General features: G+C 45.1%; 1 protein-coding gene across 8 annotated transcripts; it reads left to right on the top strand.

Annotated features, from left to right (window-relative positions):
• The first annotated feature begins 1,706 nt into the window (after window positions 1–1,706).
• TCEANC (transcription elongation factor A N-terminal and central domain containing) lies at window positions 1,707–18,225 on the top strand. Of its 8 annotated transcripts, none has more exons than XM_030199584.1 (2): window positions 1,707–1,750; window positions 17,103–18,225. In XM_030199584.1, the coding sequence occupies exon 2, from the start codon at window positions 17,112–17,114 to the stop codon at window positions 18,099–18,101; it is 990 nt and encodes a 329-aa protein (XP_030055444.1). In that variant the 5' UTR covers window positions 1,707–1,750; window positions 17,103–17,111; the 3' UTR covers window positions 18,102–18,225. The 8 variants fall into 8 exon arrangements, with proteins under 8 accessions (XP_030055444.1, XP_030055441.1, XP_030055442.1 ...); XM_030199581.1 differs by having other exon boundaries at window positions 1,741–1,828; XM_030199582.1 differs by lacking the exon at window positions 1,707–1,750 and adding an exon at window positions 1,786–1,869.
• Window positions 18,226–19,745: the final 1,520 nt, after the last annotated feature.

Below are 19,745 nucleotides of genomic sequence, written 5' to 3'. Positions count from 1 at the left end.
CTCCTGCTTCTAACCCGGAAGCGTCTGGGTTAGAAGCAGGAGGCAGCATGTTTGAATCGCGACACTACCGCTGCTGTTGAGCGTGAGACAGAGGGAGGAGGTAGAGCGTGGCGGTGGTAGGCAGCGTCTGGGAAGCGCTGCCGTCAGAGAGAAGGAGGCAGATGCAGGATCAGCGCTGCCTGCTCCCTCCGCTCCGCTGCTGGGTGGGCCTGAACCCAAACTGGGTGGGCCTAGGCCCATCCAGACCCACCCGTGGCTACGCCCCTGTTTCATAAGTCAAAATAATAAAAATAAATATTTTCTATCATGCAGATCTCTCATTTGCTTAAACATAACTAAATGGGCTATAAGCCTCTAATACAGTCCATTGGTTTTCTTATATTTTATCCTTGTGATGACTTATACTGTGCTAAAACTGGAAATACAGTGAGATAGAATAATATAATTCAGTAACAGTCAAAACTTATTAATTAACATTATAATTGTGTTCGCATTTGGGTAATAACTGTGAAAATGCTGTTAAAAAATGACTGGAAGAAGTAAATATATATCACAGAACTGGAAAATGTTGGCACATTTAGACTGACTCTGGACTTCTGCAAGAAAGTAGCTCTGCCCTCATTATTGAATATTTTAAATACTACTACTACTACTACTATTTAGCATTTCTATAGCGCTACAAATCATACGCAGCGCTGTACAAACATAGAAGAAAGACAGTCCCTGCTCAAAGAGCTTACAATCTAATAGACAAAAAATAAATAAAGTAAGCAAATCAAATCAATTAATGTGAACGGGAAGGAAGAGAGGAGGGTAGGTGGAGGCGAGTGGTTACAAGTGGTTACGAGTCAAAAGCAGTGTTAAAGAGGTGGGTTTTCAGTCTAGATTTAAAGGTGGCCAAGGATGGGGCAAGACGTAGGGGCTCAGGAAGTTTATTCCAGGCGTAGGGTGCAGCGAGACAGAAGGCGCGAAGTCTGGAGTTGGCAGTAGTGGAGAAGGGAACAGATAAGAAGGATTTATAGTAGTAATAAACAATATTAAGTGCATTTGAATAATATACCACTGCATTCCTCAAAACAAAAGGAGCAAGTTGCCACATCTTTCTCTTTTGATCTAGGCACAGGGGAAAAAAATTAAATGCTTCCAGGTTTCAATGTAATAATTCATGTTTAATGTGGGATATACATGTCATAAATAAGTAAATAAATAGAAACTCAAAATGTTGAGCACCTGATTCTCATAACATGATGTCTGTTTTAGTGGTCTTTTACCAAGAGAAAAAAATGTCTGCATGAATACAACACGTACTCCCTAGCACCTATAACCAGTCCCTCCAAATGACACATTGATTACGATTTATAAGAAATTACTACTCTACCTATGAAAAGTTATTCCGTTATTATACTTCCTCTTTGTACATCCGTATGCTGCACAAGCCGGTATGTTTAAAAATATAAGTGAGATTAAATAAAAATGCTACCAACAAGAACGACAACGAGGATGCAGCAGCTCATAGGTTTGCTTGCTTTGTTGGAGTGTACTAGATGACGGCTTTGCCGAGGAAGAGAAAATATAGAATAACCAAGTTGGCTTCAACTTTTTGATGTCATCCCGTCTCCTATTTTCTTCAACCTCTTTAGTGCCAATTTCTCTACCGGAAGCAACGCCTTAGCTCTCTTCGGATTTGGTTAGGTAAACATCACTCGTAACCGACGACCATCTAACTGGTTTAACAACTGAACGTAATCAGGTAGAACTTCTACCGTAGAAGCGGGTAACAGTGATGTCATGCTGTAGGAACGGTGGCTGTTTACCGGAGGTTGGATAGGTAATTGAAACCTTCGACTCCGCTAAAGTGGTGCTAGATGGGTGGGTTTCTTGTCAAACTGGGCTATGAAGACCTGCTGTGGGAAATTGTTTGGTTGCGGGGTTTGGGGCGGTATTCACCTTTCATAATGTTTGGAAGAAAAAAAGATTCACAGTTGCAAGCCCTTCTCTCCAATAGGCTGTTTCCGTGCGTTCCAGGCCTCACTCTGGTGCCATCCTTTTGTTTGTTTCAGAGTTTTGTGGTAGTGATTGGCAATTGCATGCTGGATAACAAGCTGTCAGTAATAGTCTTTTCTGCACAACAACAACAAAACAGGTTGCTGGCTCTGGATGTCTCGAGAAACGTAAAGAAAGTTGGATGTTCTTGGTTTACAGATTTGTTGTACGTAGGTGAAAGGGCAAGGTTGGGCATTTTGTGACATACACCCTACAAAAGTATAAAGTCTAGGAAGAGAGTAGGAGCTCTGATAGCTGCTGTGCTCAGGCTTTGCTTGCTATCTGCACCCCACCCTAGAAGTTTGCACTGATCTGTTTTTCTGCACGAAAAGAGAAGAGACTTGGCTTAGCAGGGAAATATAAGAGCGCTAAAAGCATGAACCATTCTTTGCTTCTTTTTTTTTTTTAGTAGTTGGGAAGTGGGTTTTCTGTGTTCTCAGAAGGGTGCATCTGATGCCTGCCCGGGGTTCGCCTGTTCCATGTACTGTGCCTTTCCATTAGGGTAGCAGCTTCTTGAGGAACCCAGTTGAGCTGGAGGGTGCCTGGGCTGGTGTAGGCTGTTAGCTATTGGAGGTATATCCAGTGGTCTAGCCCCTTCTATTCCCTCATGTAGATCTTCTCTGCCAGAAAAAAAAAGTAAGGGAAAGAGACTTTTTTCTGCAGCGGGGATGTTGATCTTCAGTCATCTGGTGGTAGAAGCAAAAAGTAGGAAAGGTAGGCTCTTCTATTTGCTTCTGCAACTTTTTACTTAGGAAACCAGTGTACCTCCACCCCTTCGGGGTGTTCTTTTTCTGTTTGTCGTCTGGTGGTAAACATCTCTCTGCTTCCTTGCGTCTCCCAGTCAAGCTCTGTGATGTCTGCTGTTTCTTCACTGCCCAGAGGTTCCTGTATTGGACCATTTGCTTCACAAGCTCTCTAATGGCAGCACCAGCTGAGGCAAAAAGTGCTGTGGAGTGTGCCATGCTACATTAGGCCATTTTGCCATCTGCCAAAGCTGCATATTTGCTGGGAGACCCCAGTTTTCATGTCTCCAGTGGCAGAGGTGCGTCATTTGACCTCAGGCAGCATTCCTGGTCCAAAAGAAGGCAACTCTGTTTGGCTCACCCTTAGAAACTGCGGAAAACATGACCATTTTGCCTTCCCGCATATCCCCCAGGACTGGACAAGTAGGCTGTTTTTCAGCCGTGCAGTGTTAGGTGCAGGATTTGAGTGCAGCACTGTCCCCCTTGGCATCCTGGGTTTCCAAGAGAAGATCCTCCCTTCTTCCCGGAGTTCATACTCCTCCTTCACCAGGCAATTTTTACTTAAGAGGAACAGACCAGCTCAGGAAGCTGGTTTTCTCCCTGCTACAACTGGCATGACTTTTCTGGCCAAATGTTGCATTCTGACCAAGGGGATTCTGAGTCTGTCCACTCTTCAGCTCTATCTGATTAAAGCACTATAGGCTCCCGGTCCTCCTTCAGAGCCCTTGGAAGAAGGGGGGATGGTCCATCAGTTTGGAGATAGCAGTCCATCTTTGTGAAACAATCTTTTACAGTGAAATCCTTGGAAGTCTTGCACATTTCTTGTCTGGTTCCTCCAGCTGTTCCTTCTCCTAAGGATTCCATCATGGATGGTTTCCAGCAGAGTGGGAGACACCGAATGCTAGTCTTGGAGTGGGTAGAATTATGGGTGATCTCTACCCCCTTTTGCCAGACGAGAAAGAGAAGTAGAAACGGCCCAAAGTGGAGATCCTGATGGCGGTCACCAAGAAAACCAGTATTCCGGTGGAAGGTGGTGCTGCCCTCAAGGACCTTCAGGACCACAATGTGGAGTCTGCCCTTAAACAGAATTTTGATTTTTGTGGCATTGAGTCTTCAAGCATACATAGACTTTAGCCACAAAAGAGCTATATATCCCGAGTTTTTGTCCTGCTGAAGCCATTGAAGGAGATTCTATGGACCTGAGCTGGAGGCAGGCTTGGATTATTTGGCCAATGCCCTTTATGATTTTCTGTAATCGGGCTCTCTACCATTCATTGGCGCTTCCCATGTCTGTGGTGCGTCTTTTGTGGTTGAGGAATTGGTCAGCGGTTGCAGCATCGAAGGATCGCTTCATTAAGCGTCCCTTTAGAGGTAAGCCCTTTTGAGGTTGAACTGAAAAAGCTGGTTAAAAATCTGGATGAGGCTAAACCCTGGAGGCTTTCTGAGGATAAGCCAAAGTCTTCGGCTCACCAGGCCTCTATCAGACAATAGTTCCAAGATTTCCGGTGTTGTAGGCCGGGACATGCAGCTTATTTTCATTGAAGCAGTCTTCCTTTTTTAGGGTCCAGAAACAAGCTGGCTTGCCTTTCCTCCCGTTCTCCCAATGCTGGGGTCCTGGTTCATTCCTTTATTCAGATTAGGGAGGTCAGCTGACTGCCTTATTTGAGGAATGGTCCAGGATTACATCCAACCAGTGGGTGCTGGATGTAGTCCAGGATGGCTCTGGATCTCAAGGAGGCCTATCTTTTTCACATTCCTGTTTGGCCTCCCCATCAGAAACTTCTCAGATTCGTGATCAGAAGAAACCTTTTTGTCCTTGCCACAGCTCCGAGGACAATGTCGAAGGTGATGTTGGTTGTGGTGGCTTCCTGAGGCACGAAGGATCCTAGTACATCCCTACCCTTACTACTGATTGATCAGAGCACCCTCTCATCAAGACGATGTCAAGGCAATCTCCAGGGTGTTACATCTGTTACAATCTCTGAGTGGTTGGGTGGGGGGGGATAATTACAGCAAGAGCAGTCTGGAATCCTCTGAGGCTAGAGTACTTGGGTGTCCTCTTTAACACCCAAGTGGAAAAGCTGTTCCTCTCTCCTCCAACTGCCATGGACACTGCAAGCGTTGTCCAGCATTACCAGATGGTAATCGCTACTGATGCCATTCTGATGGGGTGGGGAGCCCATTGCCAAGGACAAGTGGTTAGGGGAGATAGTCTTTTGCTGAAGCAATGTATAGTTCTTGAGGGCCTATTTATTAAATAGCAATAAGATTTGTGTTTATAGGCCAAGTTAATCTCCATGGGACCTATTGACTAGCAGCGGGGTTGATGCAGAAAGCCACATGGTAGAACTGTGCATGGATGGCAGAGTGAAAGCTAAATAGATGCAAATTTCAGGGGTGCAAAATTTGTGTGTTAATCTGGGAAGAGCCTGCCAGACACACACAGGTTCAATGGTAAGTGCTGTTTTTGTGTTCCTGTTTAAAGAAGATGAGTGCCAGCATATATTTATGGTGGCTGTTCTATGCATAAATTATTAATGCTTGCAAAAATTTCTTTTTCAAGGCTGACATTTATGTTCAGAACAGTTGTAGATATGTGCTTTCCCTCCCCCCCTCCCCCATTTTTTTGTTTGGACATGCGCATTATTGCTGCTGTTGCCTCCCATCTGTCTCTTAAAGTTGCATTACTTTGTTCTGGCTTGCCCCACACCTGGCAAAAAAAATTGTATTTTGTCTGCATCAAACACCACTGTTTTTCTTCTGTTTATTGCAGAGGAGTGCTTAATGGCCTCATTACCATTTATTTTAATGTAGTTTGCAGCCATGTGTATGGTACAAGTTGACTCTCTCACTCAGCTCCTCTCAACATTGTGTGGCCATTAACATGCATGTACCTCCTCCCTGTGGTAACCACAGGTTTAGGCTCCTGGTAGCTTTCTGCATCCACCTAACATGCATTAAAGCAGTATTGTGGGTTGCTGAACAATGGATCCAGTTAGTTGTAGATTTTTAAAATCTAGAAATGTCAGCAAGTATCTTTTTACTGAATGAACTAAATACACTTGTAGCGCTGACTATAGGTAGCATCATGAGAATATAAAATGTCCCGTGGGTTGTTAGATCAAAGGTCCATTAAGTCTCTAGCACTAACCAATCTGTAGGGCTGATGCACAGACAGTAGCACGGGTTCGTGTGACATCTGTGCACAATTTTGTGGACGCTCAATTTAGCAGATAACTCTGTGTGAAGTCTTGCATTAGATATCAGCAAGCAGCATATTAAAATCACTGGTAATGAGGCTTTTAGCTATTCACCCTGATGCAAGTGTTCGGAAGACTTAAAGACTGATCACACTGCAGGAGAGATTTAGGCCCAGATGATCAAAAGCCCTGCGCTGTTCCAAACAGCGCCCTAAAAATAGCGCCGGGACAGCGCAGGGCTTTTCTGCATCGATGATCAAAGATAATGAATGCAAATCTAAGCAGCGCTATTATCTTTGATCATCATGTTTAAAGTGCGGGAGAATTGTGCCAAGCATGCGCTCAGCACAATCCTCCCGCACTTGTTTGACAGGTCTGGGCTGTCAAAAGCCCAAACCTGTCAAACAGCCTGCCCCGAGGCCCGAACAACGAGGCCCCCCCCCCCCAAACCCCCAGAAAACTTCGTGGCCGCCGCCGGCCAAACCCTCTCCCACCCAGCGACGGGGGTGGGGGCGGGAGCTGGAGGATCGGTGGGTCTCCAGCCCCCGAAACCCCCAGAAATCGTTGCTCCAGTCAATGGGGGGGGGGGGGGGGGGCTAGAGGTCCGGTGGACCTCCAGCCCACCCCAAATCCTCCCCCCAGCGTTGTCCTTAGATTCCCTGGTGGTCCATGGTGTCGTGACATCCCCCTGGCCACGTCCCGGCCCCCTCCCGGCCCCCCCAGCACCGCCCACTGCATCCTGGGATGCACTGGGCGGGGCTACAGACCATGTAAGGGAGCGATTCCCTTACATGGTCTGTAGCACCGCCCAGTGCATCCCAGGATGCAGTGGGCGGTGCTGGACGCCGCCATTTTGGGCGTCGACTGACTGGAAGAGGAGGGAGGCAGGCAGGCTGCATGCTGGACAGGGCTCGCCATTCCTCCCCAATGATCCGCAAAATCTAATGCCAGCTCGGAGCTGGCGTTGATTTTGCTGCGGCCAGCAACTCAATCCTTGGCGCGCTGGTCGCTGATCATTGGGGATGAATGCGTTAAGCGCCAATTAGCATGCATTTGCAAGCTAATTGCGCTAGAAGCCCTGTTTAGCATGCATTTGCATGCTACTTGCGCTGAGAGCCTTCGAGTGCGCTGTTTCAGGCACTCGAGGGCTCTGATCATGGGTCGGCTGCAAACTCTGGCGCTAGTATGGCGTTAACAGCCTCTAGGGCCAGAGTTTGCTTTTGATCATGAGGGCCTTAATGCCATGTATGAGGAGTTGTAGAAGGGTTAGCTCATTCTTCTATAGCATCTTTGCTATCCCCTTTCCTTGAAGCATATGGTGGCTTATCAACTTTTTCATGGTCTCCCATGAACATAAAGGGTTAAAAAAAATTGATAGTTTTGCACAGGATAGCTACAGCTGTGCAGAAAAAAAATTATATCTGCACGTATCCTCACATGTGCCGGAATACTAGTCTGCACATAAATAGCTGCGTTAGAAAACGTTTATGCAGAGAATAGCTTTCCAGCACATGCCCAGATGTATGTTGATAAAACATTTTCCTGTGTGGATATGTGCACAGCACTAGCTGCCCTTAGCATAGAAACTTGTGGGCATGTGTGTGGTGTGCTCTCCATGATTAGTGCTCAAGTGTTGCATGGGTCATGTTTGCATACAAGTTGTTTCGCACCTCAGTGAGCAAAAATTATGTGCTCGTCTTGCATTAGAAGCCATGCGCTAAACCATCAATGCATAGCTCTAGCACAAGCTATCTGCATCAACCCTTTTGTCACTAGGAAGTACCCAACAGATCCCAAAGAGTAGATTGGTCCTTTGCAGCTCTGTCTCCCAGAGATAAGTAATGGCTTTCCCCTGGTCTGCCTGGTTAATAATTATTTATGGACTGTTCCTGTATGAATTTTTTCATCCCCTTTATAAACCTAGCAACTGTATGCCTGAGATATCTTGATGGCATCCTCTGGCAGCAAATTCCAGAAATTGATTTGTTTATTGCATGAAAATTTACTTTTATCTAGTTTGTTTTAAATCCACTACCTGAATTTTTTATGGGTGTTGTCTAGTTTGAAGAAGTAAATATTTACCTGTTTCACACCATTCATGATTTTATAAGCCTCTGGCCTATCCCCTCCGCTTCCTTTTCTCAAGAGTGAGGAGCCCTAATCTCTTCACCATTTTTTTTTTCATAAAGAAGTTATTTTATTCCCTTTTTCCATTGTCCTTGCCCTTTGCACCTTTCCCAGCTTCTCAAACTTAATTTTTTGAGATGGTGTGACTGTGACTGCACGCTGTACTCAGGATGCAGATGCATCACTGCTGTGTTTCAAGGGATGTTGTGGAAGTTACTGCCAGTTATTGATCATCAGAGGCACCTACTTCCTGGGGGAGGGATGGGGGGGGATGAGTATGGAAGACTGCTGATATTACTGTTGTGCTGAGGGTGAGGCCCAGGTGATTCCCTTTGAACTGCTGATAGTCCAGACAACCATCTGGGTAATGCCGTCTGGGAAGTGAGAAGCAAAGATGGGACTAAAGTGTATGGAAAGCATATCAGAAAGCAGAATAAACAGGGCAGGAATAAGGGATAGGCAAACTAGGCACATATCTAGGGCCCAAATATTTAGGCGGTCCCTATCAGATGTACTAAATCTGCAGTTCATAGCCTTGGTGATCAGATGTGCTGGCAGACCTTTGCCCTTGTAAATCAGCCATTGTCCAGTGGAGAAAGCAGGCCAGAACCAGCCATCCGCAGATATTGTTGTCTGCCTTCTCTACCCTTTGTACATTATCCTCCAGCAGGAGGCGTCATTGAGCAGCCATCTCTATAAGAACATTACTACTACTACTACTATTTAGCATTTCTATAGCGCTACAAGGCGTACGCAGCGCTGCACAAACATAGAAGAAAGACAGTCCCTGCTGAAAGAGCTTACAATCTAATAGACAAAAAATAAAGTAAGCAAATCAAATAAATTAATGTGTACAGGAAGGAGGAGAGGAGGGTAGGTGGAGGCGAGTGGTTACGAGTCAAAAGCAATGTTAAAGAGGTGGGCTTTCAGTCTAGATTTAAAGTCTATCATATTACTGTGGATTTAAATTAAATTTAAATCTAGATTTAAAGTCTATTATATTACTGTGGATCTCAGTAGGTAAAAGAGATGTTTCTATTAAAATAACCTCTCCTGGCCAGTGATTTTTCTGTGATGGAAAATTCTGCCCCTGTTTTTGGTCCACTGAAACAGATCACAGGGAAAGAGAAAAGTCAACGGAGGAGGCACGGTCAGATAATCATTGCAGCCTGCTGCCTTCTTCTCCTCTCAGCTTTATAACGCAACTCATCAGTACAGATGTAAGCAATACACTGTTGCAGGGAAGCAGGCTTAGAAAATGTTTCTATCCCCATTTCTGATTGAGGCACGATCTTAAATTAGCAAAGCTCAGAGTCTCACTTTGCAGGGCCGGGTAATTTTCTGGGACCCACCAGCCCCACACAGCTCTCCCTGCAGAGGAGGCAACAGCAGCAATAGACTCTGTTCACGGATTTCCAGGTGGGAGATGAAGCTAAGCTTTGTTAGGGGTCATGGGGACATGAAAAGGGTTAAAAAGGCATTTCTCTTGTCCTGTGAGACCCACTAAAGGGTTAATCCCGCCTTGAGTAAAATTTCATCAGTTTAGGTTTCAGTTGTTCCTTATGGAACTAACAGATAAACCACAAGTCTGAAAAAGAAGCAGCAGCAAGCAGTTTTTATAAGATTTAAATTGGTTCTTGTCTCTTAGCCCATTGCTGACCAACTCCATTCCGTCAAAGCCATAAACAGTTTTTCCTGATAGCTAAAACTGAGACATGCTTGAGTAGACTGGTATTTGTAGTTATCCTGGAAAACAAGAACTTATGGGCTGGTGTTGACTATATATAATTAGGGCTGTTGCAGTGGTAGCAGAGCATTGATTAGAGAACAGGTACACAAATAGACAAAAACTCAAATTACTACTACTACTTAACATTTCTAGAGTGCTACTAGGGTTACGCAGCGCTGTACAAATTAACAATTAAGGATGGTCCCTGCTCGGAAGAGCTTACAATCTAAAGGACGAATTAAAATTCTATTAAAAACTGGGGAAGAGGGATACTCTTTCTTGAATGTGTAATTTTTATGGTATTCAAATTTATTGCAGCTGTCTAAGGAATATCTATTCTACTAAATTTATGATATCTGAGGATCACTGAAAGCAGGTTGTGATAGTTGAAAAAATAGATTTTATAAAATACAGTACAAAATAATTCAAAATTCAGTACTTAGGTGCAAAATGAAAAGAGAACTTTCAATGCAGTCAGCAATAATAATCAGTATCCTATCATACCTTATCTATTATTTGGATTTAAGTCATGCCTTTTCAGTCATTGCTCACATTTAACAGCATTCTTGGATCAGAGCTGCTCAGTTTCCTGTGTTTTATATAACCTACTAGTAAAAAAGGCCCGTTTCTGACACAAATGAAACGGGCGCTAGCAAGGTTTTCCTCGGAGTGTGTATGTTTGAGAGAGTGTATGTGAGAGTGACTGTGTGTGAGAGAGAGAGTGAATGTGCGAGTGTGTGTGTGTGAGAGAGAGTGAGTCTGGGTGAGAGTGTGTGTGTGTGAATGAGAGTGTGTGCAAGTGCGTATGTGAGACAGTGTGAGAGAGAGAGAGAGTGTGTGTTTCACACAGATACAGTGTGTGTGTGTGAGAGAGAGTGTGTGTTTCACACAGATACAGTGTGTGTGTGTGTGTGAGAGAGAGAGAGTGTGTGTGTGAGACACAGACTCTCTGTGAGACTGAGTGTATGAGAGCAAGAGAGTGTGTGAGTGACTGTGTGACACATAGAGAGTGAATGTGGTACAGTGTGAGACAGAGTGTATGAGAGACTGTGTGTGAGATTGAGAGAGAAAGACATTGACATTGTACCGCATACAGTTCAAGCTTCTCCTACTAACATACAAATGCACGCGATCTGCAGCCCCTCAGTACCTCTCTACCCTCATCTCCCCTTACACTCCTACCCGTAACCTCCGCTCACAGGACAAATCCCTCCTCTCAGTACCCTTCTCCACCACCGCCAACTCCAAGCTCCGCCCTTTCTGCCTCGCCTCACCCTATGCTTGGAATAAACTCCCTGAGCCCATACGCCAAGACCCCTCCCTGCCCATCTTCAAATCCTTGCTGAAAGCCCACCTCTTCAATGTCGCCTTCGGCACCTAACCATTATACCTCCATTCAGGAAATCTAGACTGCCCCAATTTGATTGACTGCACTCTTGTCCTTTAGATTGTAAGCTCCTTTGAGCAGGGACTGTCCTTCTTTGTTAAATTGTACAGCGCTGCGTAACCCGGGCAGCGCTTTAGAAACGTTAAGTAGTAATAGAGTGTGTGTGAGAGAGATACCTCCCCCCCCCCCCTCTGGTGTCAGGCCCCCCCCCCCCCCCCCCCCCCTCTCTCTGGTGTCTGAGCATTACGGTGCAGGACGCTGAGCTCTGGCTGTGCTATTTAATAGAATGCACCGCCAACATTCTGAAGCCGAGAAACCTCGTGTGATTGGTCACTTCTGCTTGTGACGAACCCGGAAGTACGTTATGTCAATTCAGGAGATGGATACAGAGAGCAGGAATGCCTCAGCCATGCAGTCAGCTTCAGAATGTTGGAGGTCTGTTTTATTATATAAGATGTATATATTTATGTAGTGAATAGCATCACTTTTCAAAGATGGATTTATGGACTGACTCATGGCCTGACTGACCGCTAAGTATCAGGACATCTGGGCTTTGGGTTTACATCTTTATGTCAAAAATTATCTTCCAAAATGTTGGGTTCGTTTGGGCCCTGAGGGAGAGGAGAGGACCCTTGCCGGTACAGTGTTTAGTCTCCCAGGAGACATCCCTCTCTGCCCTAGACAATTAAGGGGAATGAGGATTGCTAAAACAGGTGTTCTGGAAAGGAAGGAAGAGGGCCATTGTTCTTAAACTGCCATCAGTCTGGGAGTTCTGGCAAGCCTCCTTGGCAGATAGTACCTGCAGGATTTTGCAGCTGATTCACTGAAAGAGACTTTCCATTGTTCTAATCAGATATAGTGTAGTATATTAGATGTAAAATTCAAAATGATTACAGTTGGGGTTTTTTAAAAACTTCTAACTAAGCAGTTTTTGCTCTTAAAGTTGGTGCATGTCACATGTATGCGCTTTGTCTTAAAAGTTGTTAGTCCCTCAAAAAATACCCCAGGGAAACATTCAGGGGCCCTTTTACTAAGCCGCATAGGCGCTTACGTGTGTCAGTTTTGAACTACCGCCCAGCTACCGCGTGGCCCAGACAATAATTTCATTTTCTATGCCCACTACATGCCCCAGAAAATTTCTGGCACAGCACTAACCAGGTAGTAATCAGCATTATACGTGTGCCAACAATTACCGCCCGGTTAACGCTTGAGACTTTACTGCTAGGTCAGTGGATGGCGGTAAGGTCTCAGGCCCAAAATGTACATGCACCAATTTTTATTTTGCCGCACGTCTATTTTCGGCTAAAGAATAAAAAAAGGCCTTTTTTTCAGGTGTGCTGAAAAATCGACCTGCGCACATCCAATACACGTGTCTACACCAGCGCAGGCCACTTTTCAACGCACCTTAGTAAAAGGACCCCTCAGTTTACTTATTAATAAGAATTTTTTTTTGACCCAGACAGACCCATCTGGACAACTATGGACTTTCTTTAAAAAAAAAAATTCTCTGCAGTGATCAAGCTACCTAGAATTTTCTTTCATGGAGTATTTATAGGGTTCTGGAGCTGATCTAGTCATATATAATGAACATAAAAGTACTTTTCATTGTACATAATTTTAGGTGAGATGTTTTGCTTTTTCTGGTATATTATTTGAATAGTGGACTTGGTATAATTTGGTGTAAATGATATCTTTCTTATATCATAGATAGTATTTATGTTAAATGGAATTTTGAAAAATATAGTAAAAAGAAATGGATCCATGATGGAACTTTTCATTTGACCTTTCAGTACTACTGCTTTTCCCTTGTAGGAATGGAAGGTGCTAGGGGAGCGGGAAATTCTCATTACTCGCTAATCCTCACAGCTGTTACCTGAATTAGGGCTGAAAGGGGAGTATTTTCCTGCCAGTATCAATTCATTTACCAAGCCAGAAAGACAAAGAGGAATGAAACTGTTAAAATAAAAATATTTTAAATACAGCATGAAAGCATCAGATCTTTAGATTGACAGAAAAATGGTCTGGCAGGAAGATCAAAGATACAGCAACTACTACCAAGGGCTTTTTTTTACCTAGAAAATACTGCAGGGTGGTTGGATTTTTTCTTTTTTTTTGAACATTTGTCTGCTATTTACATTATCCTTTTAGTACTCAAATTGGAAAAGCCACTGCACAGACCTTATATATGTCAACAAAATCATTTCCTTAATGTAAATAATCTGGTCAAACGTGATTGTATTCCTTTTCCTACCAGTAGGTGGAAGTAGAGAGCTTAAACTTCCATTGATATCGCCTAATGCTATGCAGAAACTGTAGATTGTAAGGCTATTCGAACTGGTGCTGGTCATAGGCCCAGTTAAGTCCTTTGGCTTAGTGCCATGGTTGAACCTAACAGCCTCACTCTTGCTCCCAGTCCACTAATAGGAGCCAGTCAAGCATGGAGCTAGGGCTCTGCAGCCCCCAAATAGCTCTTACTGTTGCCTGCTAGATGGTGATCAGGCTCAATCCCACATGGCCCCTGCCTGCAGAGTATAGTTTTGAGCAAGTCTGATTTTGAGGGGGGGGGAGAGAAAAAGCAGCCAATTCAAGAGCTTTTATACTAAGGTATAAGTTTTTAAAGGTGCAGTAAAATATGGCATGTGAGAAGACCCATCATGGCCCTAGAATGTAAATGGTTCTCACTTGTTATGTTAAAAGAACAAAATTTATCAGACAGTTTATGAAGCAGTTTATCTTGTTTGGCCCCAACAGACTTGGTATTCCAGTGACAAAATGGACCCTAGCAAATTGGCTAGTATCCTGTTATGACTGGTATCCCTGAAACCAGTAAAGTAAACCTTATAAAATTGTAGCTCTCTTGACATTTGCTTCACTGGACAGTTATTTGCAAAGCCACCACTTGGTTCTTGCTTCATATCTTCACTTCACATTGCAGACTAGACCAGGCCTCATTCAGACAGTGCGTTTGCTCCAGCAGTACAGTACTATCTACCCTCTCTGATCTATGTAGCTCTTTTTTCTTATCCGATCAGGCTGCTTTTCAGCAATGGATAGTGATCTGTACATTTGAGTAGCTCTGGGTTTGGGAATCATGCACTTGTTAACAAGCAGGATACAATTAGGCAGATAAACAAAGTTGCTTACCTGTATCAGGTTCTTAATAATGCACACAATCACTCCCTCATATTTCCCAGAAGTTGTCTCTCCCCTTGAGTTCCAGAACTGAAAGGCCTGGAGACCACTGTGGTCTAGCTAATTTCCAACAAGCCGCAACCCCTCTGGGGAGCTTTCATGGGCCCGACATGGAACCCGATGGTGTGATCAGATGGCAACAGGAAATTGCTCCCCCAGACAGGGCAGAAGCAAACAATCTGGCTCAATCCTGCAGAAATTGCTTTCCTCTTCTCCCCCCTCCCCGTAAGACCTCCAGATGATGCATGGGGCAGGAGGAAACCTGCCTGTACAGATATAATACAGGCATCGCTCTCGATTTGGCCCCAGCGTAAAAAGGGATTATCTCCTGGAGTGCAGGATCTCCAGGTCACTGAGCCCTTGGGCAGGTCAAAGCCCATGAATCGGAGATGATGGCGCCATGCGGAACCCTGACAGCCAGGCCATAACGAGGGCTGTAGTGCGGCCAACGCTGGACAGTTACCGCTGCCATACACGCGCTTCCAAGCGGAGAACTCAGCAGGGGAACCTGGCTGCATTCGGCATCTTATTGCAGCACCAAAAAGGCCTTGCTTTCTGCCACTGCCTCCATTACAGTGCCGTGGACATCAGTACCGTGCCCCTTAGCCCCTCCCATCAGACGCTGCATGCACGGGCCAGTGAGTACCAAAACCCTAAAGCATCTCACGGATGAAGGGCTATGGCAGGGAGAAATCCCACCAGGCCTAATGGCATTAATTCACGCCTCTGCCTCCATCCACGGCACCGTCCTGTTTTTGGAGCTATGACACCACAAGTCATCATTCACAGCTACTTAGTGGTGTTTTCCTCTACTTGCTATTGCCTCCAAATCTGTTCCACCATCACAGTGATAATCCTTAACCTGGGATCATTAGACTTCTTCCAGAACCCAGCTTAAATGAACCATCTCTGGCTAGCAAAATATCTGGTCTCCCCTCCCTGCTTGGCCAGTATTTGGCCTGTGTGCAAGCTATATAATAGTACAGCTGCCCACACCCACATATGGTTGTCAAGACAGTGGGAGAGCAAATCAGTTTTCATGTATGCTCAAATCATTGGTCTGACACTGCCAAGAGGTTACTAATGTTATGTCAAATGCCAGTTCTTACAGACAGATGATCAAAAGCCCCACTCTAAAGTAGCGCTGGAACAGCACAGGCCTTTACCACACCAATAATCAGAGATAATTGCATGCAAGTTTAAGCACGCAATTATCGCTGATCATGGGGTAGGAATGTGGGCGAATTGTGCCTGAGCATGCACTCAGCACAATCCTCCCGCACTTGTTCGACAGGTCTGGGCCGTTTCTCCCTTATATGGTGTGTAGCCCCTCCCAGCGCATCCCAGGATACACTGGGCAGGGCTGGGCACCGCCATTTTGCGACGTTGAAGGAAGAGGAGGGAGGCAGGCTACCTCCCTCCTCCAACCCAAGGGAGGGGGGCGGATTGACACTGGACCCTAGCCAATGCAGGCGGGGAGGGTTGGGAGGGCTGGAGACCCACTGGATCTCCAGCCCTTCCTGAACCTGAGGGAGGGGACTCGTCGGGGGGGACCGGCAGTCCAGGGGACCTCCAGCCCCCCTGTCGCTAGGGGGGGGGGGGATTTGGTCGGCGCCCACTGGACCACCAGGGACCATTTGCTGGGGGTTTGGGGGGGCTAGAGACCTACCGGATCTCCAGCCCTCCCTGAACCTAGGGGGGGGATTGTCGGTGGGGGACCGGTGGTCCAGCGGACCCCCAGCCCCACTGTTGCTGGTAGGTTTGCTTGTTGGGGGGAATGGGGGCCTGCCAGCGTGCAAATGCATGCTGGACAGGGCTCACCATTCCTCCCCAGTGATCTGCAAACTCTAATGCCAGCTCAGAGCTGGTGTAGGGTTTGCCACGGCCAGCGACCCAATCTTTGGCGCACTGGCTGCTGAACATTGGGGAGGAATACCTAATGCCTTGTTTAGCATGCTACTTGCGTTCAGAGCCCTTGAGCGTGTTGTTTCACGCGCTCGAGGGCTCTGATCATGGGGCGGTAGCAAACGCTGGCACTAGTATGGCGCTAACAGCCTCTAGCGCCGGCGTTTGCTTCTGATCATCCCCCTGTTAGTGATTTGTGCAGTTGTGCTGTAGAACAAGACTGAGGTCTCGTAACATATTTTAGTTGATAATGACTCTTCCCTGCTGCTGACTTAATCATAAAATGCATATCTGAACATTTGTAGCCATAATAACTAGCTGTTCTAGTTATTATGGCTCCCTCTGCTGGCATAACATTCACATTTAAACAGTTTGAAAATACCATAATAAAAATGCATGCTCATATATTGGACACACAGCATGCACACAAGAGTTGAGTTAGCATAAGTTTGAAATTTGTGAGCAGTAGTGCCAATGAGTATAGCTTTAACCTTCATTACTTCCCATTCATATTATTATCAAGTATTACAGTGTCTATGTACCTTACAGAACATGTTTCGATAAGTAGCAAATAGCCTTCTGTGTGATTGTTAATTCCATCTTTTATACTTAAGAAAAAAGATATTACCCTAGTCACCTCTGACTGTGACAGTTCCCCTACTAACGATTTTTGTCCCACAACAAATGCAAGAAAATTATTCTTAGTCAAAAGAATAATAAATACTTCTTTTAAAGTCGCAAACTGAAGATCGCTATTTTTTTTCTTTTTGTTACAGCCTTCAAAAATGCCTGATAGCAGAGAGATAATAGCCAGCGCCTACTACATTGAAAAACTTATTTCTGAAAACAATTATGAAGGTATTGAATGTCACTTGGCGCATCTTGGATCGGTTGAGGTAACTGTGGAGCACCTTCAAGAGACGGATGCTGTCGGTGCTGTGTACAGCGTTTTCAGAAAGTGCCCAGATCGAGCTTTGAAAAAGAAAGCAAAATGTTTATTAGTAAAGTGGAAAAAGTTCTATAAGAATCACTGTCTTCAGTCTAAACCCAACCAGGATGGTGCTCCTGGTAATGGGGAAAAAATAGATCATTACACTATAGTTCCTGAACCACAAAGAAAGTCTTCCCAAGAACCGAGTGCACCTGAAACAGTGGCCCTTATCAGTTCAATTGATGCAGACGGTCAACCTGAACCCAGAAGTAATGAATCAAGCTCAGAGCAAGCACAAATTCAGAAACAAGCTGTGAGGGTTAAATGCACAGAACTGCTTTACCAAGCCTTGACTGCTTCTGATGCCAGATCTGAGAACCTCCAGGACTTAGCTAAGTTAATTGAGGAGGAAATATTTGCTATACACGGTGGCAGTGACAAAAAGTACAAGAACTGTATCAGAAGTAAAGTTGCTAATCTAAAGAATCCTAAAAATTCCCACTTACACCAACACTTGTGCTCAGGTGCCTTAAGTCCAAAGGCGTTTGCCGAGATGACAGTGATGGAAATGGCCAGTGATGAACTAAAGCAGCTCAGAGCTTCATATACGGAATCGTCTGTTCAGGAACATCAGCTGCCCCAAAACAACAGTGGCATGCAAACGAATAAGATAAAGTGTAGGCGCTGTGAGACCTTTGATTGCACTGTGACCATGATTGCTAGAGGAACTCTCTTCCTTCCTGCCTGGGTGCGGAATGGAAACCCAGATGAAGAAATGATGACTTTTGTCATTTGCAATACATGTGGAGGGAAATGGTACCACAGCAAATGGGTTTGTTTGTGATCATTTGCAAAGCACTTGTTCCATGAACAATCAAAATATTCTTCTGGTTGCAGTACGGTAGATGTAAGAAGCAACTAAAATAATTACCATGACGTGTTGGATATTAAAGTGAATTTGATCCCAATGCAGGCTGATGTAGAGCAGTAACTGCTGTAATATTTTTTTTACAGCAGTGGATTTTATTGCAAAACTAGTAAAAAAGGCCCGTTTCTGAAAGGAATGAAACGGGCGCTAGCAAGGTTTTCCTCGGAGTGTGTATGTTTGAAAAGAGTGTGTGTGAGAGAGTGAATGTGCGCGTGTGTGTGTGTGTGTGTGACAGAGAGAGAGTGAGACTGGGTGCGAGTGTGTCTGTGAGAGAGAGAGTGTGTGTGTGTGATTGAGAGTGTGTGCCACCCTCCTCTCTCCCTTTGAGTTCCAGGGTCCCCCCTCCCTCCCAGTTCCAGGGTCGTTGTCCCTCCCGCCCTTCCAGTTCCAGGCCCCCTCCCTACGTAGTTTGAAAGTCATCTTGATTTACCTCGTTGGGGTTACGGCGGCCGCCAGCAGCGGTAAAAGGCGTGCAGGCTTGGCACTTTTCTCTCAGCTTTGGTCCCGCCCTCATTTCCTGTTTCCGCAAGGACGGGACCACAGCTGAGAGAGAGAAAAGGGCCTAGGCTGCACGCCTTTTACCGCTGCTGGCGGCCGCCGTAACCCTGACTTGGTAAGTGAAGATGGAACGACCGGCACTGATACCTGAGCGGGAAGTGAGAGGGACGTGGGGTTGGGGAGGAGAGCGGCAGGCACCGATACCTGAGCGGGAAGCGAGAGGGACGTGGGGTTGCGGAGGAGAGCAGCAGCGATGCAGAGTCCGAGTACAGCGAGACAGAGGCGACTACAGTAACATCTCCTGACGTCAGGCACACAGAATTCTACTGTGGGAGAGTGACATCAGGAGTTGGTTACGAATGCAGGTAGCCTCATTGGAACGTTGGAGAAGCAAATTATTATATTAGATTTAAATCTATACGATTTTGTCTGTTAAGTCTAAGTATGTTTCTCCTAGTCTCACTCGGCTTCATCTTTTTTTTTTTTTTTTTTATTAAATTGACTTTGTCTTAAGAAATGTTGAAGAAATATCTTGACTACCATGATGAAGCTGAGTTAAGAAAATACTAGGCGATTGGCCACACTATTTTCATGTCTTCGGGAATGGACATGTCAAAGTCCTCATCTGCTTGCAGCTCCATTTTCCTAAATGTGTTAAATTCGAAAAAGAAAACTTATTCTTTGCTTTCCTAAAGCATTTTTTATCTACATATGCCAAACAAAAATACAGAATACGAGAAGCAAAATGTGCTCTACAACACTGAAATAATCTTGAAATTTTTTAAAATAAATTAACATCAGTGTCTAGCAGATTACATACCTGATAAGAATGCTCCCTGTTAAAAAAGCATATTGAAATATCATTTTTTAGATATTAGAAACTGGAGCCCTACCTGCACAGATTAGTGACGTTGCTGTGCATTGTAGAGACTGAGGTGGGGGGGGGGGGGGCGGAGTTATCAAAGTATGGTAAAAGGCAGTCTTTTACTGCACCTTCATTTCTTGTGGGATTCAGCAACCTGCGGTATCTCAATCCCTATAGGAATGCTGCTTGCAAGATGG

The sequence above is a fragment of the Microcaecilia unicolor genome, chromosome 4 (assembly GCF_901765095.1).
Source record: "Microcaecilia unicolor chromosome 4, aMicUni1.1, whole genome shotgun sequence".
In the NCBI taxonomy this organism is placed as follows: domain Eukaryota; kingdom Metazoa; phylum Chordata; class Amphibia; order Gymnophiona; family Siphonopidae; genus Microcaecilia; species Microcaecilia unicolor.
This window is presented reverse-complemented; position numbering and strand designations above follow the sequence as displayed.

What these genes read in the sequence shown, in the direction of transcription:
- TCEANC (XM_030199577.1), top strand. Translation starts at nt 2,088, where the DNA reads ATGCTGGATAACAAGCTGTCAGTAATAGTCTTTTCTGCACAACAACAA. An exon ending in CTCTGGATGTCTCGAGAAAC is followed by an intron (nt 2,172 to 17,102) that starts GTAAAGAAAGTT and finishes TTTTTGTTACAG; the next exon opens with CCTTCAAAAATGCCTGATAG.